The sequence below is a fragment of the Colius striatus genome, chromosome 4 (assembly GCF_028858725.1).
Source record: "Colius striatus isolate bColStr4 chromosome 4, bColStr4.1.hap1, whole genome shotgun sequence".
In the NCBI taxonomy this organism is placed as follows: domain Eukaryota; kingdom Metazoa; phylum Chordata; class Aves; order Coliiformes; family Coliidae; genus Colius; species Colius striatus.
In genome coordinates this window covers 10,428,069-10,454,903 of record NC_084762.1, presented here as the reverse complement: position 1 = coordinate 10,454,903, position 26,835 = coordinate 10,428,069, and the positions used below count along the sequence as shown (strand labels likewise).

At 36.7% G+C, this 26,835-nt stretch overlaps 1 protein-coding gene across 3 annotated transcripts in view; it reads left to right on the top strand.

The window, feature by feature from the left end:
• CDH18 (cadherin 18) overlaps positions 1-25,324 on the top strand; it is a 151,103-nt gene extending 125,779 nt beyond the window's left edge. The window contains exons 8-12 of one of the 3 annotated variants that reach the window (XM_061994611.1): positions 2,486-2,496; positions 7,140-7,246; positions 12,403-12,520; positions 23,305-23,556; positions 24,834-25,324. In XM_061994611.1, the coding sequence (XP_061850595.1) occupies positions 2,486-2,496; positions 7,140-7,246; positions 12,403-12,520; positions 23,305-23,556; positions 24,834-25,324 (979 nt within the window). Of the gene's footprint in view, positions 1-2,485; positions 2,497-7,124; positions 7,247-12,402; positions 12,521-23,304; positions 23,557-24,821 lie in introns of all 3 variants that reach the window. The other 2 variants (XM_061994609.1, XM_061994608.1) reach the window with 2 other exon arrangements.
• Positions 25,325-26,835: the final 1,511 nt, after the last annotated feature.

Sequence of the window (26,835 nt, the reverse complement as noted above, 5' to 3'; positions counted from 1 at the left end):
AATAGGGACATACTGAGAAAAGGAGTAGTCACAAGTCTTTTTTGGAATCCATCCAATTGTAATTATTTTACAGGAATAAATCTCAACAGCCTTAAGTTTAAGTGTGGTTTTCTACACAGTATTTATTTCACATAGTCAGATGAGTGGTAGTACATGTATCATGCTGAGAGAACAGTATGGAGAAGGATTACTTTTATAAATAAAATAAATTAGAATGAAGAATGAGGAGGTAATGCCTTTTTTTAAAGATATCTTGCTTACAATTCTCCATTGCAGGTGCAATCTGTAACGGGAAAACAGAGTTTGGGGTTTTTTTTCCCTTGCATTGCCTTTCTTATTGTTAAAGTTGGGGTTGGAAAGATAAGTAAAACTGTAATGTCAGTGTGAAAAACAATTAGGCTATAAAAAAAGGAATAGACAGCAGTGAAGAAGAGATGAGTGGCAGACAGAGTGACAGGCAGCATTTCCTTGTGTCTACTTCTTTGGCCATTTTCTTACCTACAGTAATTTGAAAATTACAACCCTGCTGTGTTCTTCTAAATCATTGTGAAATCAATAATTGGATCTACGATGGAAGAAAGAGCATATGTTATGTATGGAACATCAAGGCCAATCCTGTCTCTACAGTCTTATAGCATTCACTTTCAAGTCCATGCATAAGGTATTGCAAAACTCAGATTGAAGACAAAAAATAGGTGGAATGTTCTGACCAAATTGTTATTTAGCTGTGAGAGTAGTGGTCTTCAAGTTCATCTGACATGGTAGAAGACATTTGTATCTTCTGACATTGCTTGTTTATCCAGTAACATAGCAGAATCTGCAAGGTCCAGAAAGACTGTACTGTTTCAACAACAAGAGGTTCCCTGCTGAAGTGATGTTATGATTAGAGCAAGTTTTTTGAAGTGTCCTGACTTTAAGGCAAGCTTCACTGACAGAATTCACTTCCAGGCAGCTATTTGTTGCTGTGCTTATTTTATGCAACAGATAGAATCACCATCATATTTCTGCCCTCAAACACCTGATATCCTCGTGCTTCAGCTTTATTGTTTCTGAACCTTTCATAAGACATTTAGTTTCTCTTTGAGTTTCAGCATGTGATATACAGATTAAATGTCCCCTCTGAAATCAGTGGAAGTTATGCCACTTTGCTCTGTGGGAGTAATGTTGATGTAATCATCAGTGAGATTTTTTCTGTTTATGCAGATACTCCCAAAAGCACACCAGAGTTTATTGCCATAAGAATGGATACAGTAATCCTTTTTTCTTTAACATGCACTGTTTTTTAACAGCAGCATACAATGATGAGTGGTGGGGTTTTAGTGTTCCCAGGACACAGCAAAAGAAGTTGCTTTTATCATTTCACTACTAATACTTCCTGAAAGCTCCTTGTGGTATTAGAGAATAAGAAAGATGATAAAATACTGCTATATTTTGTATTGGAGGATCTACAGACTTATGTTCGGGGCGGGGGGAAGGACTGCAAATTGATAATAAGTAATAGGATTTTACAATAGAGTTTCACATAGAATGTTCACGTTTCATTAACTTGTTAGGATTATTTGAAAAAAGTTTATCAAAGAGTATTTGAAAGAGGAATGAGAGAATTTCCGTGGCTCTATGAAGGGCTTTTGATCAAGTCTTTGCAGAAGTAATGGAAATAGGAAAATGCAGAGAAAGTGCATGAAGTTTTATATCAGATGAAAGACTGATTTAGAGGAAATAAATACAGTCTTAGTGAATGGGAGTAGAAGTAGTTAAGGCTAAGCAATTTTAAGGACTAGCATAGGATCTGTCAATTAGAATAATTTATAATGATAGCATACAATGTTGGGACATGATTCAGACTCCAAATAGCCTCTCTACCTGCTGAGAAGTAAGGAAGATTAAGAGAAACTCATGTAAGAACAAGATATATGGAAGTATGGGTTAGATAAATGAATGAAGTGTGTTGAATTGTCTGAATTGGCAGGCTCAAAGGGTTGTAATTAGGAGCCCAGAGTGCAGGAGCCTGGAGTACTCTCAGTGGCTGATACTGGATACAGTACTGTTTAAGCTCTTCATTAATGACCTAATTGAGAGGAGGGAGTGCACACTCAGCCAGTTTACAAATGACACAAAACCAGAATAATATCTGATATCATCCAGCACCTGAAGAGGAATAGTCCCATGCACCAGCACACATGCAGGGCCAACTGGCTGGAGAGCAGGGGAAGTCCTGGAGGATACAAGCTGAATGTGAACCAGCAATGTGCCCCTGTGGCAAAGGCGGCCAACTGCATCCTGTACTGTATGAGGAAGTGTGTTGGCAGCAGATGGAGGGAGATGATCCATCCCCTCTATGTAGCATTCACCAATGAGACCACACCTGGGGCACTGGGTTCACATCTCAGTTCCCCAGTACAAGAGAGATGTGGAGCAACTGGACTAATTCCAGTGAACAGGACTGAAATCATTAAGAACTGGAGTATCTGTTCTATGATGAGAGGCTGAAAGACTGTTCAGCCTGAAGATAAGAAGACTCAGAAGGAGCTTATCAGAAGGAGCTTGTTTAAATACCTGGTAGAAGGAATAAAGAAGATAAGATGAGCAAAGATGAGGAAAGACTCGTCTGAGTAATATCCAGTGAAACAACAGGAGGCAATGTGCACTAGTTGAAATGCAGGAAATTCCATTTAAACAGAAGAAGAAACATATTTTCACTGTGAAATTGCTCAAAAAGTGGAACAGGTAACCTAGAGAGGCTGATACTCAAACCCCAATTGGACATGGCCTAGAGTGTTGTGCATTAATTGACCTACCTTTGGCCAGGGTAGTTGGGACTTGCTGATCTATGGAGGTGTGTTCCAACCTCAGCCATTGTGTGATTGTATGTTGAACGTGGAGAAGAAAAAAGACAGCTGTTTCTCACAAATAGTGGTGTGTTCTCAAAGAAAAAATGTGCTTTTCAAAGTAATGATGTAATAAACATTACAGTTATTGCTAAATTCTGCATCATTATCTCTTTGCCAAAAAATCTAGTTTATCACATATACACTACCCTGAATTAAAACCAATATTGTTCTACTATTTCTACTCTCACTTAACATAGTACATTGTTTCATCATTTTAATTGTTTCTGTAGTATGTCCTTCCTAGATGTTTAGTCTTCTAAAGTGTCAAAACTAATCACTATTAGAGAAGTTTGATGAGATTTTTCTACTTTTCTTTCAAAAAGTAACAGAATTGATAATTGTACTTCTTAAGCATTGGCTTGCCTCAAAAGATCTTGAAAACATGTAAAGATGAGGGGGAAAAGGTGGATATTTTATTGGTTAATGTCAGTATTTAATATTGATGATGAAAAATCATAAATATTTGTTCTAATCCTACACTTCATGAAGATTGTTGTTCTAGATCAACAGAACCTGGTTTGGGTTTTTTTTTTTTCCCTAAAATCCTTTACTTTTAAAATAGTTTAGGCTACTGCTGAGTTTAACCTCACCAGTTAAAAAAATCAAAACAAAACAAAACCATCACAAAGCAAAAAAACAAAACCACCAAAGGCTACTGATGTCAGGACAGTTGTTCTGAAGTCCATTCAGGTAGGATTTATTTTCATGAAGCCAATGGGAAATTTCTTACTATGAAAATGAAGTCTCAGACAGCAGTAGCTGTATTAAAAAGTATTCTTCTTAAATACAGGGATTAAAGTTTGCCCACAGAAATTAATGGAGAAGAAGATTCAAACCTTCAGACTCGTTGATAGAGGCTTCTGTATGTTTGCAGAGGGCTTGCTGTGCAAGGGCTGATATTCAGTGAAATCTATTTACTTCAGAAATATTTAGTATTCTAGCTGAATAATTATTTATTCTGGGAAAAGTCTCAAGAATAAGAAGGCAAGTCCCTAGTGTAGGTGAATCAGAGCAATGTTTCTGCTTCAGCTACCCCTTAAAACAATGAGCATTCACTTTGAAAAATCTACTCTTGAGGCATAATGCTAATAGAACACAGAAAAAATCTGTCTATTTCATAATGCACAGGCCTGAAATATACGTCAGCATTGGTTAAACTTAAAACTGGAAATCAGCCAAACAGCTGCAAGAATTTTACTCCATAACAAAAACTTGCTACTAAAAGGACCAGTTATTTAGAGTGATGTGGAGATTGCAGGTGTTATACACTCGAGAAAGATCAAAGTTTACATTTATTTTAGAAGAAAACAACAAAACCAAGCCTAGGAAAAAAAAGAAGTTTGAAAGATCCTTCTTAATTCGTCCTCATTCTTTCCCCCATTTTAAACTTTGCTATCGTCTTGTATGCACATCTGTGTAATATACACAGTCTGACAAACTTCAAGACTGTTTTGGTAAGTGGTGTTAATACCTTCCCTATTAGCATTTTGTAGTGAGTAGGCTGTCAATACCGGAATTGGCCTGCAAAAGTCAACAGTCACATGAGGTACTTGCTTCCAGAGAGATACTTTAAGCATTAAGAATTCTTTTACATTGGTAATGTATTTATGAATTCTTTGCACTGTGAAGCATCTGAAGATCAAATAAAGGTAAAGTTGTGAATCTCCATGAAACCTCTGTAAAAACAATACAGATTTAGCAGACTAGCATAAGATTGCACTGAGTGACAGGCTTAGAAGATGACACATCCAGGATAGGGCAGAGAGGTCTGATTCACTGTAATGAAATAAAAGTATTTGCCATTTTTTTTAGCACACATGAGACTAAAAAGTTTGATTTTCCTTCCCCAGTAACTATTCCAAATATGCCAGACTTAAAGAACAGTTCTGTAAGTAACAATTCCATAACCCTCTACCATGTACTTTTCTCTGCTTATTTTCTCTGTTCCTCTTAGATCTCTTATGCCCCCCTACAGCTTTGAGAATGACCCTGCTTAGAGCTGAAGACTGGACCAGTGATCTCCAGAAGACCCTTTCAACTAACTATTTTTTCCCTTCTGACAAAAGCTTCTTCAGGATTTCTCTAGTATTAAAATCCTAAATCCCTTCACTATAGTAATCCAGTCTCTAATGGATTTATTCATCCTTAACTCTGTACTGGGATCTCTATCTTCTGTCTCCTATACTTTTGTGTGCTCTCTTTATCTACTTTATGTCCTTCAATTTGTACCACTTTCCAGTTCACATACCTCACAAACTGTGTGCAAGTTTACTGAACAAAATCTCAAGAACAGTTACTTAAATGAGTTCATAAGCTATGTTCAGTGAGCAAAAAGGAATATTCCATCTCTTCTGCTTCTGCTTTTCTTCACCTCATGACCTACCTCTAGGGGAGGACCAAACATCTTTTTGTGTTAGTACTCAGACTGCAAAAGTTCTCCTGGAGAGAAGGTTGCTTCCTTCAGTAATAAGAGTAAAGGTATATGAATGGTTCCTTTCTCCCAGATGCTTAGTGAACAGCCAAATGTCATTCTTCTTCACTTTTACTTCATGTATTCCTCAAAGCTTTCCACTGAAAGTGTCTTGAATGAACACAATGGAGGTAGCCTACTTTAGTCTCTTAGTTCATCTGTTATAGATATATTTATAGTTTTGGAGTAAAACTGAAAATACCTATAGTCAAGGAAGTTCCACCAAGGAAATGGAATTTACAAGTCTATAAATGACTTCTGAGTGTGTTCTTCTAATTTCTAATGCTAATGTTAATTGGAAATAGAAGTTTCTTCCTTTTCTGTTGATTTTTCTTTAATTTCCCTTCTATTCCCATTTTATGGGATTAATTGTCTAAGTTCCAAAAAAGTAAATTAAAATCATCAGGTGAGCATAGACATGTTAGTTAAAAAGACAATGTGAAAAATCTGAAGAGAACTTCTAAACCTTCATCTTTTTGACTAATAGCCACCTTGACAACAGAGAAGGATCAATCTCTCACTTGGTCAAAAGAAACTTAAACATTCTCAAATATTCTTTCATTGTGAAGCTCCATTACTGGTGGCTTTGAAGCCAAATATGTGTCTAATCAATGTTTTTTCAGAATTCTGAGCAGAGGCCTCTAAAGATGTGACAGTTCTAAAGCATTTGGGAAGTGATTCTTTCAGGTGGAAGCATGATGTGGATTAATTAAGATCAAAATAACCAAGGCGAATGAGGTTTAGACTACTAACGTTTCTCTTCTTTTGGTTTGTTTCTCATGAGCACACACAGGGACATGCACTTTTAAAAGGTCAATGTATAAGACCTTCCTTCGTCTTGTGGTTTAAAGGTTGACTTTGCTGTCTGCACTTGATGGTTTCATTTGATTGTTGAAAGTAGAATGAAGTTTGGCATCTAATCAATTGATACTTATGCAGACTTCAGAAGGTGTATTTTAGATAATTATAAAAAGTTTTCATATATATTTAAAGGAAATTCTTAGAACAAGAGAACCCTGGATTTAAAAATGGATGGATTTTTCACATTTTATTACAGAAAGTGTATTCTCATTGAAAAGATTCTATTTATTGTGCTTTTTAAGGGTGAATGTGTTTTGTGAGTGAGCTCTCATGAAAGTACTGACCATATCCTAAGACAGTTACTTAAACATTGTTTTCACACTGGTATGTCACTGCTAAAGCAAGATACATTAAATACTTTGTGTAATGGCATAATAATTTGTAAGGAAGCTGAACTCAGGCTTGGGAAAGGTTTATATGTGCCTATGCATTCTGTTCATTCTGTTTTCTTCTTATGACAGTCTTTTATTCCCTAAACTCTTTAAAGGACTGAGAGAAAGAAAAAAGGCTTTAATATTGTTTGTATTAGATTTTATTCAATACTGTGATGTTACTTTTCAGTTCATGACAAAGCAACTGATCATTTCTTGGCACACATTGTGACAGCATGCAATGACTCCCAACAGCTTTCTTTCACATCAGTTCCAGAGTAACTTGTATTTATATTGATATTACAGTGACTTACACCATACATTCCACTCCTTTTTTGGGGGGGGCAATTATTTTTCAGAACAGTTAGTGAAGCACAGCAAACTACATCTTTTGATATCTCACTACTTACATTTCTGCAGCTGTATCTAGATCTCAGACAGCTATTACGTTAAGAAACCATGTTTAAATTGAGGCTATCATAGTATACAGAGTATTTCAAAAGGCTTAATATCCCCTTGTGTATTTTGCAGACAATCCTGGGTTAGTGAGCCATGTTCCTGTTGGTGTTAGAATCCTGGACATCAATGACAACCCTCCAGAGCTTGCTAGAGATTATGATGTAGTCGTCTGTGAGAATGCAAAGCCTGGTCAGGTAACTCACAGTTACGTTTCTCTAAGAAGAATTACTTTATTTATTAATGCCACATATGTAAGAAATTTGATTTGGGAACACTTGTCATAATTATTCTGATTTAATTTTCCTATTTCACATTTGATTAAACTTTTTAACTGCATTAGGCTGATGGGGGAAGATTTGGGAATTCATTCAATATACTTTCCTTGCCACTGTAAAAAATGCACAAACTGTTTTCAGTAAAAACAGGCAAAACTTTAAACTTGTCAGATAAGTGATGGAATTTGACAAGTCACCATGCTAACAAAATGGATGAAATGTATTTGACATGTCTCATCTAAGAGTGAGCTGTCAAACAAAGCTTGGTGAAATGCTTTGTAAACATGGCTGCCCTCCTCACTTTTTATGCCCTTGTCTGTACAGAAGATGGAGAAGATGTTGAATAGGTTTTTCACAACTATGAGCATGGAGAGGGTCAGAACTGAGACTGAATAGCTAAATCATATTACAGCCACTGCCTCTATCATCGATGCACTTCATTGCAGTCTGTGGTTTGACAACTTCACCAAGTGCCATTGCTTTTTTTGCATAGAGTTTTACCCAGCACTCTATACCAATTTTGTGTTATTACACAAGTTGTAAGTTGCGATTGTGGGCTCATCTCTTCCTTGAGAAATGTATTACTATTAATATCAGTTTTCTGTCAAACAAAGGTCAACTTTTGATATCTGCTGCCCCATGAAGCAGGGAATTTTTAAGTTGAATTGCATTTTTCAGAAAGATCTGCCACCTTTTTTTAATCTTCCCAAGCTGTCTTCAATCAACATTTCCAGTTCTTGTGTTAGGGGGGAGAGAGAGAGCGTGTAGTTGATCCCTATTTATCATCTCTGTGCCATTCATAAATCTCTAGCACATATCCCCTCAACTGTCTCTTGTCCAGATTGAAGAGTCCTACCTAACTTGGACAAGCTGTGGTAAAGCTGTTCTAGCCTTTTGATCATTCATCTTGTCCTCCTCTAAGCTTTCTCCAATTCCTTTCTAATCACCTTGAGATGAGGAATCATGATAGATGAGGAATCAAGAGTCAAGATGCAGGTGTGCAGTTGTTTATAATTCATATCATAGTTTATGCTTTGTTCTCTATTCATTTCCTAGCAATTTCTCACAATGGCTTTCCCTTTTAACCACTAGTAAGGATTGAAAGCAAAAAACTTCCTGCTATAACACCAATATCACTAGAAGTAGTGGTCAGTTCAGAGATCGTCAACATATATGCAAAGTTAAGACTTTATTATGGAATCATAGAATCATAGAATGGTAAGGATTGGAAGGGACCTTTGGAGATCATCTAGTCCAACCCCCCCTGCAGAAGCAGGTCCACCTAGATCAGGTTGCATAGGAACATCTCCAGGCAGGTCTTGAAGACCTCCAAGGAAGGAGACTCCATAGTGTCTATGTGTAATGAATTTCAGCTGTACTGCCTGGCTACTGAATCTTGGAAGGTCTTTCGTGTCAGCCCTTCTGCTTTTCTTCCTTAAACAACTTAATATCTCAACTAGATCTGGTAAGCTGATTATTTATACTGTTTATATTTATTATTACACTGAGCAATAAGTGGCCCAGCATAAATATATATGGAACAAGAAATCTCTGTGACATCCTCCCCTTGAGGAATAGCCAATTTACAGAAGAGACCCTATTTCCTGCCTTTTGAGCAAGTATTTGTGCAAGGACCTTCCTTCTTGTCTCATGACTACGTAGTTTTCTTCAGAGGATGGGCTTCAACCTTCCACTCTCCTGTAAGAGTCCTTGTTTCTTTCCTCAGCCTATCCATTTTGAATTTGTTATGTGCAAGATAAACTAGCCAATTCTTTGTCACTGAAAGACTTTTTGTATTTGCTTGTTTTCAGAAAAGGCTTCTGTGGAGAGAAATCACAGTATCATTTAATTGCACAGCCTATGTCTCCTATTTTCCCCTCCACAGCTCTTTATTTTTTTAACTTAAAAAAAAAGTGGCAATAAAACTTAAGGACTTCAGTGCTTAAATGAACTGCCCCAAGGCATGTAAAACAAAAAAATGCTTGTGAGAAGATGATCTTTTCCACACTGAAGTGACAGATTGCCTCCCTTTGGGTACCTCATTGAGAAGGTATCTCCAACAGCTTTCAGGTGAAACCTGGTAGATATTACATATTAAAAGTGTGTATTAAGCACCTGTGATTTTATCTTAGATGGTATCCAGAATGGAAGAATTCTAACTTCTAGAAATATACTGATTTTGGGAATGATTGTGAAATTTAACCAATGTGGGAAAATGAAATTTTTCAGTCTTCTACAAAGTGAACTTGCAAAGTGAACTTGAACCAAGTGTTCCTTTGCTTCAAACACATATTGGTTTCTTATGTTGAAGACAGTGGGAACAAAGAGTGATTAAAACAGTTTAAATACTTTCTTCTGGAAAGTGAAGGAATGAAGTGCTGACAGTTTTCTGGATGTTTCCAAGTTCATCATTTTTCCTGGCAGAGTATGAACCCATTAAAATATCTGCTGCTGCTATTTGCTGTAGCTCTCCAAAGATAGCACGTTTCCTGGGTGCTTTGCAGAGAAATAATGGAAAAAGTTGTGATAACAATGAAATGTCATTTCCCTGACACTAACCATCACTGTAAATTAACAAAGAGGTGTGTGTACATGCGTGCATGCACGTGCTCACACACAGAACAATTTCAGAATTGGTGTATAAATATTGTGCTGCCAATAAGAGCTGCCTCACCCTGGATACTGTTATTTCTAATAGCCAAAGGAAATCGATCGTAGCTGGCAAGGAATGCCTCTGCTAAAAGTTTGTCATGTGTATATTTACTTGTTTATTGATTCAAGTCTGAAAGGATCTGAGTAGAATTTAGCACCTACTCTCCGTGCTCTTCTGTTACTTCTCCTCTGTTCTTGAAATTCTTTCTTTTCTCGCCATCTCTTGCCTTTAAAAAAGTAGCATAACCCTTCAGTTTCATCACTTCAGTGCAGTCAAGTGAGATTTACAGCAGCTGAGGTTCCGTGTCTACATTTTTAGTTTAATCAGCTTTGATAAGGTTCATGCTAATGTCTACTAATAGGCCATTAATCAGTTGGTCTATTAATCAGAACAGTACATTTGGGTGACAAGAGGACAGTCATTTGTGTTCCTCACCTCTAAATGAATGAATGAATGTCTTGGAAATCTTTTCCTTAGAAAATAAGAGCTTTTTTTCTGAAAGTGAACTGTCCTGTGACACACAGAATGTCTATTTTCTATACGATATAGTGCTTTACATTTTACATTGGTGAATTCAGGCAGCACTTGAATTTCCATCAGTGGAATCAGAAAATATGGATGGTACATTTTGTTAAGTTTTTAAATTAGTCTTTATAACAAATAAATTTTATACTAGTTTTGTGGCTCTGAGGCCTTGATCAAAGGGTATTTTTGCAACAAAATGTCATGTTCTTGAAGGACAATTCAGTAAAATGTCACTGAATATTTTATGTAAGAGAGGGAAACAAGACAAAAGTTTATCTACTAGACTGTTGAATAAAAGGTGAAGATGCATGGCAAAAATACAGATGTTTCACTGATGATTTATAACCAATATTTAATAAATTAGTTTATTTTTTTAAGGTCTTATCTGAATTGTTTACAGGTATATGTGATATTAAAAAGCTTTTTTAGTATTTCAGTAATAACAAAAAATTATTCTCTTGAAATTCAGAAACTGATTCTCTCAAAAATTCCATCCACTGCTTCTTGATCTTTCCTTGCCTCATACCGTTTCAACATCATTAACTAAATATATCCAGCTAAGATAATCTTACACTTCTGTTTTTAAGTGGTAGTTGTTTCAGCAACAGATATGTCATCTTTGAAGAATTAAGTAGAAAACTTACAGCTTTTGCCAATCTTTTTCACCACTATTGCCTTGAATTTGGTAAACTGCAAAATTATAAATGATTCAGATTGAGCTTATTCTGTAACATCACTAACTTTGAAAAAATTCTCTGCAATTATCATCAGTATTGTTGATTGTCTCAGCTGTGTATAGTCACTATAGTGTTTTATGTTGTATATTAGTCAATGGAATACTCAGTGTTCTCCATTGGCTTTAAAACATTTGGTTTGCTTCTCTTAGATGAATGAAGGTAGAAAAGTGTCTGCTGTCATTTAGTTTTAAAGCAAACCAAACCACATGAATCTTCATTGTTTATGCTTCAGATTCAGTCCAGACAGACTACAACTGAACACTGAAGAGAAAAAATTCTCATGAAAAGAGCACTTTCCCTCCCCCTTTTACATTTCCCTCAGGATATCTATCAGCTCTGTGCAGCAGCCTGTGTGGGCTTTGCTGCCTATATCACGAGAACAACTTTTATTAAATTCTACTTTAGCACTTGAGCTTCCAGACCCAGCATGAAAATGAAAGCAGAGGTGGAAATATTGCTTGGTCACACATTCCTAAAGCTTACCTCAGTTTTAGTTGAAAGCAAATTTTAAAAACAACCAAGGCTTTTGAAGGCAAAGGTCCTACCTTTGAAAAATACCTATTCAGTACATGGTTGCTACTTTTAATTCTGTTCCTGTTAGGCAAACTGAATGAAAACCAGGAGTGGCTGCTCTTCTTCCTGTTCTATTCTCTAACAGTTTAAAACAGACTCTTAACAAGTATTTTAAGCTGTGAGCTGGTGTTATGTACCTGCCATCTTGCTTCAACAATTATTTTTTATAACCAGAATTGAAGTGCAGGTAGTATTGGGATGGCAAGTAGATGATGCTTCACAGAGACAGGCCATCCTGGTTCAGCCTGAGTTTTGACTTTATAAAAACAGATGTTTAGGTAAAAAAGTAATTCTGAACATCACTAGGATGGAATGAAAATGATGAAAGTCTCAGTACCATGTCCTCACCATATTAGAATGTCAGAAAGTGTAGATGCTTTAGATGGTTTTATCTAGTCCTAAAATATGGTTCCTAAAATATTTCATGCTAGAGAAATCAAGCTAATGGTCCAGTCATTTATTGGTTGAATTTAGCAGCAGCCAAGTAGAAAATTAAAATGAGCAAAGTTTGAGCATCCTGCTGAGGTCAGGTACTATTTGGATCAAGTTCAAATTTCAACATGTTCACTGTTAATTTTTTATTTCAGGTAATTCAGACTATCACTGCAACTGACAAAGACAACTCTGCAAATGGGGCAAGATTCCATTTTTCCCTTGATGAAGAACTTCCTTTTAATCCCAACTTTACTCTAAGGGACAATGAAGGTAAATCAAACATATCGCTCTCAAAGAAATGGGGCTCTGTTTTGTCGGGGATGTCTCGTTGAACTGAACAATTTCCAAGTATACCTTGACAGAAGGGGAAAACTGTGATCTGATGTCACTGAGCTGGCTGATATCAAGGACATGGTATATACAGTATATTGCAAACTATGAATAGTCGTATACCGCATTTTATTTTTATGATCCATTTTATGTCAGCATTTATATTTCATACATTTAGGAATTATTTTAAAAGGCAGAATAATGCAAAAGAATTTGGCAATTTGGTCTGTTTCTAAGTGAATAGCACTGAGTGGGTACTGAGAAAGTTATTGCCAGTTATTGCTTAGAGGAGAAAATGAGAATTAAAGGGCATAAAAAGTTTAATTTGTGCTTACTTTTATGGATATGACACCAAGAGCAAGTCCCTCAGTGCTTCCTGGGTGACATTCTGTTGCTTCATGCCCTTCTTCACATGCCCTTTCTGTCTAAAAAGTACAATCAGAAATTCATAGCAGATAGGCCCTGGAAGAAAAGAGCCTTCAGAGTCACTCAGCCAAGTGCTTCTGAATATTTCCTGAATCAAAGAGCCATCTTGCATTTAAAAAAAAATCAAACCAAATCAGCCTTACTATTTGTTGAGTACTGCCTCACGGTTTCCATTTTGCAATGTAATGAAAATAAGACTGAAACTTTAATTGCTCATCTGTAGCTTTCCTCTTGTCTTTTTTTTATTGTGAGATTTTGTTTGTATGCATGTGTGGAAGTGGAGGAGGGTTGACTTTACTGTTACCTTTTTGCAGTAGTGCTACAGAATGCTTTCTGAGATCTCACAAATCAACTACTTACTCTTTACTGATATTTTTCATATGGTTGCGAAACTTTTCAGGGAAGGAGACTGTGTAATCTTCTTAAAGACTCTGTTCCAGTGTCTAACCCTACTTATAACAGAAAAAAAATAAGTCATGCTATTTATTCAGACTGCATTCCTGCCCTTTATATTCTAGTTCAAAACAAGAACAACCTAATATTTGTCAATATTAAAAAACTAACAATATTTGAAGGACTAAATCATATATTAACAACATTCCTTAAGTGATGACTCCAACCCTTTCTCATATTAGTATATCAGTTCCACTCAGATTGTGGTGGAGCATTATAGAAAAAATGAGAAGGTTTTTCCTGAAGTAAGGGAAGTGTACTGTTGAGTGTTTTAGTATTTGTGTCTAAGACTCAAACAAACACATAGAGTATTGGACTGTGGTCTCATGTGAAAGGACTCAGTCATATTCATTTCAGTACAAGATACCTACACCAAAACGTGCTTTTGAATAAACCCATTAAAGTCGTTGTTCACAGTAGATATTGTATGGTTTTGAACATGTTTCAATGGGATCTTTATTATGTGTTTATTACCAGTGGAAAATTCTGTGTTATACTTTAAGGACTTCACATCAACATAAGTTATTTACCTACAGAGCTTTATAAGGGTGAGAACTTTTCATAAATCTCTAATGTGGCGGTGTCAAATATGCACCAGTATTTACTGATTTCTTGTTACCTGCCTAAGAGCAGTGACCAGTGACTTTACCACCAGTAGAAGAAAGAAATGTTTGGACTATCCTAAGTTAGATTTGCTAGGGGGAAGTGGGGGAAGGAACTGGAAAAGGTGTCCTTTAAAGTAAGTGTCTGTTTTGCATTGTTTTAATTTCACCTGAAATAAAAGAAGTAAGGATGCACTTCCTGTAGCATCTCACAAAAAACTTGTGCACATACAGAAAACCCAGAAGTGCAGTTTCCATTTTGCCCATATAATTAACACAATGGCAGTTAAATCATAACAAGAAATTTATCTGCAAAACAAAAGCATTGTCACTATCTTACTTAACACATGACTCTGGTTGTACTGCATAAACTGCTCTTTATGGGGACCTTTTCTTTGTGATACAATCTATATGTAAAATTTCAATGAAACACTTTCTAAAGTGCATTCAAAGTATCCAGTTATCTAACATTTACAAATTGTAGATTTATCACGTATTCCTATTCAGAAATGGAATTTCTGTTGCTTTCTGTTCAAGGAAATAGCTGAGAGATAGTGGGCAGAAGAGACATTTCTTATGTTTGTGTAAAGTTTGTGCTTTTGAAAATTCATGGTTTTGAGCATCAGCAGTTAAAAAGAATCAGAATACTCTTCTATAAAGGCTGGCATTCTTAGAGGGATCTGTTTTTTTGTTAAGTTTTTAAAAGAAAATACCCAACAGTTGCCTTAGGAATGTTTTCAGTAGTATTTTACAGAATCATAAATCCCCAAATCTCGATGTAATCTTGGAAGTGGTAGTCAGTGGTAGCCGAATCTGTCGCCGCAAAGCTATATTTCTCTTGTAGTCATCTTTGGGTCCAGCCATCCTCTCCTTTTATTTCTTCAGGACAAAGTTTAATTTCACAAAAATCTCACTAGACATTTTCTTGTCCATTTGAGCCCAAATACACTGTTGCATGATTGTTTGCCTACTTTGTTATAATCAGTAGAGCTACGTGATCTGAAGACTCTACAGAAGTGAACTGAGTCTTTAAATATTAATGCCTATATCTATGCATTTTAACTGAAATCTGCATAAAATGTCAAAGTTTGTCCCTACCTATCCATATGGACTGCAACATCATATAATCTCTGCATGTGGATGATTTGGGTCAATAATGTATGACTTCATCAGAGGAAATAGATACTGAAGTACTGGTCCAGATAATTGATCTTGTGACCAGTTATGCTTTTATCTCTTGGGCTCAACTTGTGACATTACTTTGTAACATTCCACAATGTTAAAATTCCAGCCTTTCAATATGTACCCTCTTAATGCAGAACTTAAAAGCCTCAGGGAAACGTAGTCATGAGACAGCCACAGGGCTATACTAAATGTGCAGTCCAGTAGAACCCAAGAATTGCGTGAATCACTTTCTGGATTCTGTTTGTCTTTACAATTTTCATTTTAAAGGAAAAAATCGAAAAGACAGAATATGTTATCTTTTCTCTTACTGATTGGACTCTTAAGCTATAGTAGATTCTTTGTTGCTATTTAAGGTTTTTATATACTGACAAATTGCTATTCAGAGAGTAAAGGCTTAAGAGTATGAGCAAGGGGACAGCCAACAAAATGGTCCAGTGTTTGTACACATGTAAGGAAGGCAGAACAAGAGCTGCAATAGAATTTCTTTGCTATACAAAGAAAACACATTAAATTCTAATCATTTCCTGCAATTTTGAAGAGCAAACCCAGGGAAGATGCCTCTTTGTTTGTTTGGGAATTGTACTTACAATGGCTTTTTCATGAAAACAGGACTGTACAATTTATTCTGTCCAGAAAATATGTCCCAATTTCTATTAAAACCTGAGCAAATAGTTTTTTAATCTGCAGGTGCTTTTATGTTGCAGTTCAGATGGTACATAACTTAGTTCCTTGTTGTCTATGTTCTTCTCAATTTGGTTTTTAGGGTGTTATCGTAGACATTTTTTAAAGCTTTTTTCACTTGTATTTAATATCTAAAAATTATACTTTTTGCCTAATCAGAAATACCTGCTTTTGGATACCTGAAGGGGAGTTGTAGTGAGGTGGAGGCTGATCTCTCCAGTTTTGAATCATAGGACAAGAGGAAAAGGGATCACATAGTGCCAAGGGAGGTTATAGACATTAGGAAGAGCTTTTTCACTGAGAGGGTTGTTAAGCATTGGAACAGACTGCCCAGGGAGGTGCTGGAGTCACCATCCCTGGAGATATTTAAAAGATGCATAGATGAGGTGCTCAGGGATATGGTTTAGTTTAGTGATGGGCTTGGCAGTATGAGGTTAGTGGTTAGAATTGATGATCTTAAAGATCTTTTCCAACCAAAATGATTCTATAATTCTGTGGATATCCTATTAATAGTTCGACAGGGCAATCAATATGAGAGTGAAACCACCTTCTGTTGGGGAGTTAGAGGAAAGATGAAAGAATTTCTTCACAACAGAGCTGTTTCAAAGTGCTGAATTTTTAAATTTTACTCTTTTTACTCCTGAAAGATTCATAGCATTTTTCCAGATGTTTAAGGAATAGTTGATACATTTGTCAAAAATTGTTAGTTTGATGGAAAATCTATGTGAGTGTATGTCATTATTATGATAGCCCTAACCATTCATATATAGACACATACCTTTGCATAGTCTAGCTCTCTCTGAGTTAAAAAAATCTGATTACTTTATTACCTATCAGAGACCTCTTTTGGAAGGTACACAACAAGTTTCAGGGAAAAGATTGAACCCTTAGAGAGCAGTTCACTTAGATGCCAGAGAACATTGATGAAATTTATGCACTGTAAGGCATCGTTCTGCTGTTGGCATTTTTTGTCACAAGATATACAGTCTACTATGGATGCTCCAATGGGTGTTGTAAATTTCCTGGATGATAAGGGTTTGTGCAGAGACTCTGCCCATTCACCCAACACCGCCAAGATTTGTACATTCTCCTACTTTAATGAATTGAGACTGCTGACTCCTGAAAGCAGAGTTTACCTTACTTTCAAGGAAAAATAACTCCTTAGAGAATCCTCAGCATTTATTTTCCTCTCTTTTTGTTTCTTCAAGACAAAAGTTTCCCGTCACAAAAATATTTGCAGCTTTATTTTTCCCCTCTGCCCATTTTTCTCAAAGATCTGGCCTTTTGAAAATTGCCCAGTGATGGAGACTATTTTGGAACTGAAACAAAGGTAGGCCATTTTTTCTAATATTAGCCTTTTGGAAATTCCTTTTTCTTAATGTTAAACCACAAGGAACTTGAATACCCACAGAAAAAGAGACCTGCTTTTCTATAAAATATGGACTACAATGAGTACAATGGCATCTGTATGAAATGAAATTTGTAATGTGTTCATCCACCAATGTCTGTGGTGCAAATTAACATTTTTCCAGTGTCATTGATGAAAAAAGACTAAAAAAAAAAAAGATCAGTTTTACTTGACATTGCTGTGATTTAAGAAGCAAGCAATCTCCAGAGAGTAATTAATCCCATCCCAGCTTGAATTCGCTTCGAGAACTTTCTGTTTACCTGTTTGTATGTGCAAAAATCTATCTCCAACCATATTGCACAAAACATCTGTAGCATGCCAGTGAAGTGCATTTAGGGCTTTAAAGTTGCAAATAAGCATACTGGATACCAGACCGTGTCTTAGAGTGTCTGAAGTGGTGTTAAAAAAGGTCAAGCTGAAACTGCTGCTTTGCAGCCCAACATGAGCAGGAAACAGCTGTGTAGTTCCTGCCTTCATTTACATCAAAGTGGCATGCTTGCTCTGGTTATGTAGTATTGCAAGTTGCTACTGCCCTTCCATGAAATATCGTCCTGTAAAGACGAAAAGTTGTAACTTGAGAGAAGCGCTGTCTGAGAAAGTGCAAGTTTAGCGTTATCTTTGATGACTGTAACTCCAGTCCATAGAAGCACTGGTCCTCTGAACGGGTTGAATGTCTGAGTGTGTGTTGTCAGCAAATCAAAATGTAAGAGTAAAAAAGGAATTCTGCCATAAGTATAAAGGACAGAAAACCAGGACAAGCAACCACAGAGGGAGACATTTTTCTTCTGAACATCTTTGATTCTTTTTTCTGTTGTAAAAAGTTGGATCTAAGATAGATCAGATAGGTAAACTAGTGCATAGTTTATACATTCTTCGTGCATTTCTTTTCAGTGCAGTTGGCATTTCAGAAACCAACCCATAACCAAATATGTGTTTTAAGTCCAAAATGTCTCCTGTGTTGATTTTTTTTTTTTGCTACCCACTGAACTAGAAATCAGCAGTAGCTTTTTGCCAATTGGTTGTACTTTTGGAATCAGCACAAAAGAAAAGGAATATTTGCAAGAGTTACCAGTAAAGAAATGAAACAGAAATACTTATCAATACAGTCCTGCATAAACAAATTAAGCACTCTAATTTTAGAAATATAAGAAATGCAAATCATTCCAACACATTTTCTTTCATTTAAATTAGTTATGACTTCTCAGAAAATGTATAGAAGTTGAACTGCTGATATAAGCAGAACGGAAAATGAAAACATGCCTTAAGCTATAAACAGACTTTTACTTTATTTTTTAACTTCTATTTCTCTTGTGTCTGCCTGTAATATAGAATGTGTCAAAGGAATTCTCCATTTGTGAATTATAAATGAGTATCCTCCAAAGTGCTCACGTAGTCACCTTCCATGGTGTTAGTGTTGTATCTCAGCTTTCTTGATTTTCCTATGACCTCCTTTCATTTATTAGTTCAGAAACTCTGTGTAAAAAGGCAGACATGATGGAAAGGGAAATGTCTTAACAGTCCCGTATACAATGTGCAGTGTGGCTTAAGCAACTACTATATCTTCAAAATGTGAAGTGCTGCTACGTTAGAGCCATGCAGAATTTCCCATATGTAACCTCAAACCCACTTGAGATGGACTTTAAAGTTATAAATGCCGTGTTTGCAAAGCACAACCCAAATATAAGAAAGTTTAGATCATGAAATGGAGCAATGTGCACCACAAGGAATCAGAGAAGTCTTCCTTTCCCTGTATTGGAGTTGTTAATTTCCCTTAGCAGTCAGCTCTTTCATCTGCAGTGAGTCCTGATTCTTACCATACTTCTCAGGGGTAAAGTCTAGAGTTTAAATCTATAGAGATAAAAACATCTTTCCTTCCAGGCCTAGAAGAAGCAGATCTGTAGTTTTCATTATTGCAGTGCTATTACTGCTGTCCTACTCAGTTGTCTTCCCTGTCTATCTACTGTATCTGTTTTCAGGTATCAAGGGAAATTCTTAATCCATGATCTCTCTTCTCCCTCTCAAGCTAGTTTTGTTGATATAAATCTTTTTTCCCCCCACTTGGTAAATACTTTCCTATGTCATCAGCATCTCTCTTCGTATTTGGCTGCCTGTAGCTTTACAGTTTGTAGCTTTACGGTTTCATGCCAAGATCATTCCCTTAAAAGTTGCTGTCTTTCTTGCTGTCTCCCAATGGGTTCTCCGGTAGATTTTGAGGAGTGTAAACATTAGAACATCAGAATATCTGCTACTGCTACAGCCATTTGGCTAAACTTTCATTATCTATTATCTTGGCATACCTTTACATACAATTGTCTTCAAGAACACAATTCTGACTAAAACACTAGAAACATGATTTCTGTATTATGCCATTGTCATTAGCTTTGATCATTTTCCCCTCTCCTTGATTCTTGATGACCTTTGGAAAATCATTTTTTAGATGCAGTTTCCATCTCTGTAAAAGTGTTTGAGCTGTCATTTGTAAAATATTCTAAAAGATTTATTGAGAAAAACAATCTGTGGGAGCTGAGTTACTTTCTACTATTTTATTCATATGTACACACAGACATGCACTCAATTGCATATAGTAACTCTGTAATAAGTAATAGTGAGAATCATAGTGAGAATTACCAATTCTAATGATAGTTGGGACAGAAAATTTATATGCCAGTGCCCAAATGAATGTCATCTGTGACTCTGTGATCATACTTTTTATTTGTGTTCATATTTGTGAAATTGCAATGAAAGAAAAGCTTTACATTGTACGTTTGAGTATGCTTATAATTGTGTATGTTACAGAATCTCCTGGGTATATGTTATGTAACATCTATTTCTACAGAAATGTAGTTGCTAAAGAGAATACAGACAACAGAAATTTACTGTGGCAAATTCTTGAAATTACAAATCAGATTCTGGCTTCTTCTAATCCTACTCTGGCAGGGGAGGTTCTTTCAAGGTCTCTTCCAACCCTTAAGATTCTGTGATTCTGTAAATTGTGTCTTATACCAATATTTAATTCTGTACAAGACAAGCAATGTAATGTTGAATGAGCAAATACAGCATTAAAATAAAATAAAAAAACCCCTCTGATCTTTCAATTCCTATTTATTTGGTGTGGTATAAAAATGTCAGTTCCTTGTTTGGCAAGACATCCCACCCCAGAGAAGCATGGTTTAGTTATAGTTCTTCTCAGGTTTTTTCGTTGTAACATTTGAATTGTCTAGTTTGTCCATTTTGGTCTTTTAAAATTATTGTTTTATTTATTATCCTTGTAAATTTTCCCCATTCTGTCTGCAGTTACCCTTATAGCACACATGCTCACATCTCAGTGCTCTTTCCTTTATATATTGCCCATTAGTCTCTGTACTTAAATCCTGTTATTACTGATAGATTCCTGGTCAGGAATCCTCAGTTGTTCTTCATTATGTTCAGTCTCTGATGCTTTTCAGCCTACATTTTCATTGTTGCTTCTATAGCTGGATGGTGATCCTGGATCACTCACCCTTTTTGAAACTTATGCCAGAAGATAGAAGAGGGAGATTATGCTTTCCTGCTCAGATTTGAATACTGAGCCTTCTTTGGTTATAGGCCCAGGAAGATTCATATGAACAGAATTTTGTAGGATTTTCTTAGTTATATGGACAGGGTAGCTGAGGTGATGTGTCTGGGCCTTGTAGACACCATAGCCAACACAGAGTATTAAGCAGAAATGAAAGGCTGTTCTTATTATTGGTAATAACACTGTCACCTTTTGGGTTCAGCAGTGTAAGATGTGAGAATTTTTTTCTTTTGGATTGCAAGACATGCCAATTGTTAATATTAGTGCATAGCTCATGGATGTAGTGTCACTTACTGCCAATAGGGAGTTAACATTTCAAGCTGAGTCCTTAAATAGGTCCTCAGTTTTTTTAAGTATCCTTTCCAGACAACTTTGTTGTGTTTTTCCACTCATTTGTTGTAACTTTTTTCTATAGTAGATAGTAACAGGACAAGGGGCAATGGGATGAAGCTGAGGCACAAAAAGTTCCACTTAAATATAAGAAAAAACTATTTCACTGTGAGGTGAGGGAGCCCTGGCACAGGCTGCCCAGAGGGGTTGTGGAGTCTCCTTCCTTGGAGGTCTTCAAGACCTGCCTAGACATGTTCCTATGTGACCTGATCTAGGTGGACCTGCTTCTGCAGGGGGGTTGGACTAGATGATCTCTAAAGGTCCCTTACAACCCCTACCATTCTATGATTCTGTGAACTTGGAAGATATTTCTCCTTGGAACTGTCACTTCTCTGAAGCTACTTTCTCCTTCTGTTGTTAAGTACATATGCTTAAAAGATCATTTGGGAGTGTTGCACTTCTCTAATGACTTCAGTGGAATTTCTAGGTGATCACTCAGACTTTTATTGTGGCAGTACTGATGCCAAGGTAAAAAAAGGAAAAAAAAAAAACCAAGCAACAAAGTAAAATAGGGCTGTCACTGTTCTCTTGAAATGAAGCTTAATAACACAGGCTGTGTGCATTACAGAGCACTTGGCCTTGTATCTTCTCTGGCCTCTGTGTAGTACCCAATGGAGTTCAGATTTCATTATTATGTGTTTTTTTTCTCTTCTAAGTTTATGAAATAATATGAAAGTCATATTGCAGACTAACAGCAGTATTACTAAAGGAAGTTACATGCTGCAGAGTGTGTAGCACAAGGCTGTTTAGGGATGCTTCGGCATCCACAGACTGTTGGAATAATGTTGAAGCACTGTGTAAAGTGGGAGGAGACAAACCTGGTACACACTTGTCCATATTGCCTGCTAAGGAGGGTCCCTGGTGTATGTTATTAACTGTGGCTGGATGTTATATGAGGGAATCATATTTGTTATATGAGAGAGTCATATGTGGCCCACACCAACATAATACCAGGAAGTGTGCTAAAATTTAGCAGTGTGAACATTCAGTGTACCTCAGATCTTACTCACTCCCCAGCTTTGTTTTGTCTATCAGCCTGAAACTGCATGAGATAAAAAGAGAAATTGTTAGAGAGATGCTCTGCTAATAACTGTAACAAGTTGTATTCCAAGGAAGGCATAAGTATATATTATCATAACATTTTTTCCCCTCTACTTTATGCTTCTTAATTTATTGGACTTAAAGGGATATGGGTGCCAGTTTACTATCCTAATTAGTGACTGTAATAGCTTGTGCAACATGTGTGCAAGAGGATTAGTGTTCTCATTGAGTGTAATATATGCCAGATGGACATATGTATGACATAATAGGGACAAAGTCTTATGTTTCTGTGTCCCCTTTGCTTACCTACCTTTAACTCCTATCAGTTTAGAACATGCCATATCTGCTGTTTTCCCCTTCCTTTCCATTCCCTTCCTCCATCTCTCATCCCTTCCTTTCTTCTTCCTGACCCCTCCACAGCATGAGTCCGCTGTCCTTTCAGATGTTTTCTGAAAGCTTGCTTGATCTATAAAACCTGTCACAAACAGGAAAACATGGAAGTCTTATTTTAACTTTTACTACAGACCTTTTAACTTTCTTCTGAGAATGAAGAGGATTTTATGTTATAGATGAATTCTCTATATTCTGTATAACATGTTCTCAGTATTCCAGATATTCACAGTTCCAAGTGCCCACTACTGTCAACATAACGCAAGATCAAAACACTTGCAAACTGTGCGCAACGTGTTTCTCAGAGTTCATTTAGAGTAAGAAAAGTAAATAATATTATATTATATTATAATATATTATAATATTATATAATGTCATTTATGTGATGCTAATTACTTTCCTGCCTCCCCGTTTTCCTCTGTTGGGCACAAACACTCCCTGACAAATGTTATGTCCGGATTGTGCATTTTCACAGAATAAGACAGCCTAGTTTTAAGATGCCTCATGCCTCAACTCAATGAGAAACAAACAACCAATAACATCTTTTGTTTTATTTCTTCATTAACATGATATACTGGTTTTGATCTTGCAGATAATACAGCCAGCATCCTGACAAGACGAAGGAGATACAGTCGAAGCACTCAAGACATCTATTACCTCCCAGTTCTGATTTCTGATGGTGGAGTGCCCCCTCTCAGCAGCAGCAGTACTCTCACAATTCGGGTCTGTGCGTGTGAGAGAGATGGACGGGTGAGAACTTGCCACGCTGAAGCTTTCCTCTCCTCGGCTGGCTTGAGCACGGGAGCTTTAATTGCAATCCTGCTCTGTGTTGTCATTCTTCTTGGTAAGCCGTTTTCATTATTAAGTGATGCCATCCTTCCACTGGCTCTCTGAATGTGACAGGGCAGAAATTTTTGACGTGATACGTTTTTGAAACAGAGGCTGACTGGTAGTAGGAGGTAATTAGAAACTCATAGCTGTGATTAAGGGGGAAAGGTTTAGCTAAAATTACTGGGGGGAAATGACTTTAAAGTACATTCATGAATATCTGAAATCCACTAGAAATTCTTTTTCAGAGGTTATCAAGTAATTAACACTACAGATCTTTTTTTTCCCTGTAATTTGGAAAGATTTCAAAAAGCCACTGACTCTAATTCCATGTCTAGAACAGTGTGAAAAATGATAGAAAAGAGATGAGGAAAGCTTTTTGAAATGCATTACACTGTAAAAAATGCCTTTAGCACTGTACAAAAACCATTTCTTAATTACCTTTCTGGGATAAGCTGATAGCAATGCACAACATAATCCAAAGGTGCAAAGGATATATAAGACTATGAGATGACTCCATTAAATACTTTCCTCACAGCTTATTTTAGAACTTCCTTGTGAGAAAGCTGTTTTAGATTGTGTACTATTACATTTAGTTTATAATCTCATATTTTATCATACAAGACTGAAAACTGAGAACAGAAAAAAAACCCTTTAATTCAATGTGTATGCTAAGTATTGGTTTTAATAAAGCACTGACAGCCCTTAACAATGGTTCTGAAAAATGTCAGCCCTCATTACTCCTTTCTCGTTTAACTGAAATGCTGTTATCCCCTTTTATGTCTTTTATGAGATCCCTAATAATTTAACTAGCAGATTTCATTATTGGCTGAAGAAACCCCAGCAGTCTCCACAAAGAAAATACACAGTAGAAGAGTGCTTTTTGCTGACCTTTTGGAAGATGAGGCTGTACTGGAAGTTTGTTGTTTCGGTGCAGCATTATTAATTTTCCTCTTAATTTTGTGGTCTCAGCTTGTTGCAGTTTGGCATGTTGCCATGTCAAAAGACAGCTGCATGGATTCCACAAGCACTTTCCAGGCACACACTAATCTATCTTCAGGTATCAGTTTACACCACAAAGGCATTACTCACTCAGGGATATAAGTACACGCTCTTCCAAACTGGACAGATTTGGTGAAAGTGCCTGACATAATAATCCCGAATACCAACATTAGCCTCAAAATATTGCACCTCTTTGCTTGTGATTTTGAATCTGCTGTTTCTTTAGCATACTTCTGCTTACTTCAGATGTAAACTTTAAACCTACTCTAATATTTGCAGTTTTCTCTTTAGCAATTGTGATCCTTTTCATCACCCTAAGACGTAGCAAGAAGGAGCCCTTGATCATTTCAGAAGAAGACGTCCGGGAAAATGTGGTGACGTATGATGATGAAGGCGGTGGAGAAGAGGACACAGAAGCATTTGATATCACAGCACTGCGGAATCCATCAGCTGCTGAGGAGCTAAAATACAGGAGGGATGTTCGTCCTGAAGTGAAGGCTCTGCCCAGGCATCATCCCTCCTCAAGCCTTGACAGTATAGATGTTCAGGAGTTCATTAAACAAAGACTGGCAGAGGCTGATCTGGACCCCAGCGTGCCCCCATACGACTCCCTACAGACTTATGCCTATGAGGGTCATAGATCAGAAGCTGGATCTATCAGCTCTCTGGATTCAGCCACAACACACTCTGACCAGGATTATAATTACCTTGGAGACTGGGGACCCGAGTTCAAGAAGCTAGCTGAACTCTATGGGGAAATTGAATCAGAAAGAACAACTTAGTGATAATTTCCGGAACACAGAAATTCCGAAGCAACTGGAGACGTGATGACAGCAACGGTAACAACAAGTGAATACAGTACTTTGATCCGAGCAAGTTGTATGCGGTTACTGTAGAACAAGTGCCCTTTTCATATTTGAAACTGGGTTCTCCAATTGGAAGAAAGTCAAATTTTGAAAAATACAGAAAAAAAAGAAGCTCTTGTCCCTTGTGTATATTTTTTAATTGCTCAATAAAGTCCGTGGTACCATATCTGTAACAATACCTGAAGTAAAGCCAAGCAATGACATTTTTATTGCAATATGCTTAACATCTCCAAGCTACAGTAAGTTTATGGTCATGTCTGTTTAGGAAGATAGCTACCAGAGGAGCAAAACTCTTGCAGGTGGTCATGATGTTGCGTTTCTAGCTGTGCTCTAGGCTTTGTGATCCCAACATGAGGTAGTCAATGGGATTTTCTGTCAGTGTGAGAAGTGCTAACAGCCTGTTTCCTTTACAGAAGGGATAAGCCACACCTGTCCTCTTAAATAAATGGTCCTTTGATGATTTAATCTTATTGAATTAGCAGGTTGCATTAAGGTGATGTTGTTTCATTATGTCTTTCATAAGCTTTCCGTCCATAACTGGCTAACAGAGGGAGGATATCGTCATTGTTTTCAGTGTTGTGCTTTTTCTTTCTGTCTTTTCACAGAAACATCATTCATTTAAGTGGAATGGGTCCAAAGTACTCTTTCTGCAGTGAAGCACATGAAGCATAGGCTCTTTCAATAAAAACAACAATGGCAGCACTATCAAACTATGCAGTTGTTTGGTTTGCTGTACTTCACTCATGTCAATAGATGAAGATTTTCAAGTCTTTTATTGGTCTGAGTCCAGGAGCTACAACAGTCAGTTTAAAACACAGTATTCTTCATCATTATGTCCATTTCTGTTTGTGACTAAAGCAAAACAAAGCTGTTGGTAAGACATTGGGATAGTGAAAATTGAAACAGAGTCAGACGATGATAGGTTGTGTTTTTTAGTTCAATGTACGGATGTTTAATTTCTTTTAGACTAATTTCCACCTAAGCAGAGGAAGGTTTTTTCTCCTTGTTTCAAGCCTGATAGGAACAAGAACTTTTAAGTCAGTGGAGGAAGAAAAAATTAAAATTACTGTGGTTCCTATGGATTAAATAAATAGATTTCTTAGTTAGCAACATTTTAGCATTGCAGAACTGCTAAACAGTTCTGCCCAACAATGAAGGCTGCTTAACACGTGATGCAGCAGATTCTTACGTTTTCCTTTGTTTTGTTTGAAACTTGAACCTTTTATTTGTCTTTCTTGACATAGTATTATGAGAGGAGCAAGAGCTCATAATATCTCATGAAAGCTTATAACCTGTAAGTCTCACCATTATTACATTCTTCTGCTTTTCAGAGGAATCTAGCTCCTCTTAGGGATGTACAATTCTTGCAACATGTGTTTGATAGGGAAACTGTCCAGAGCAGAAGCTGTGTACTGGTTTTTCACTCT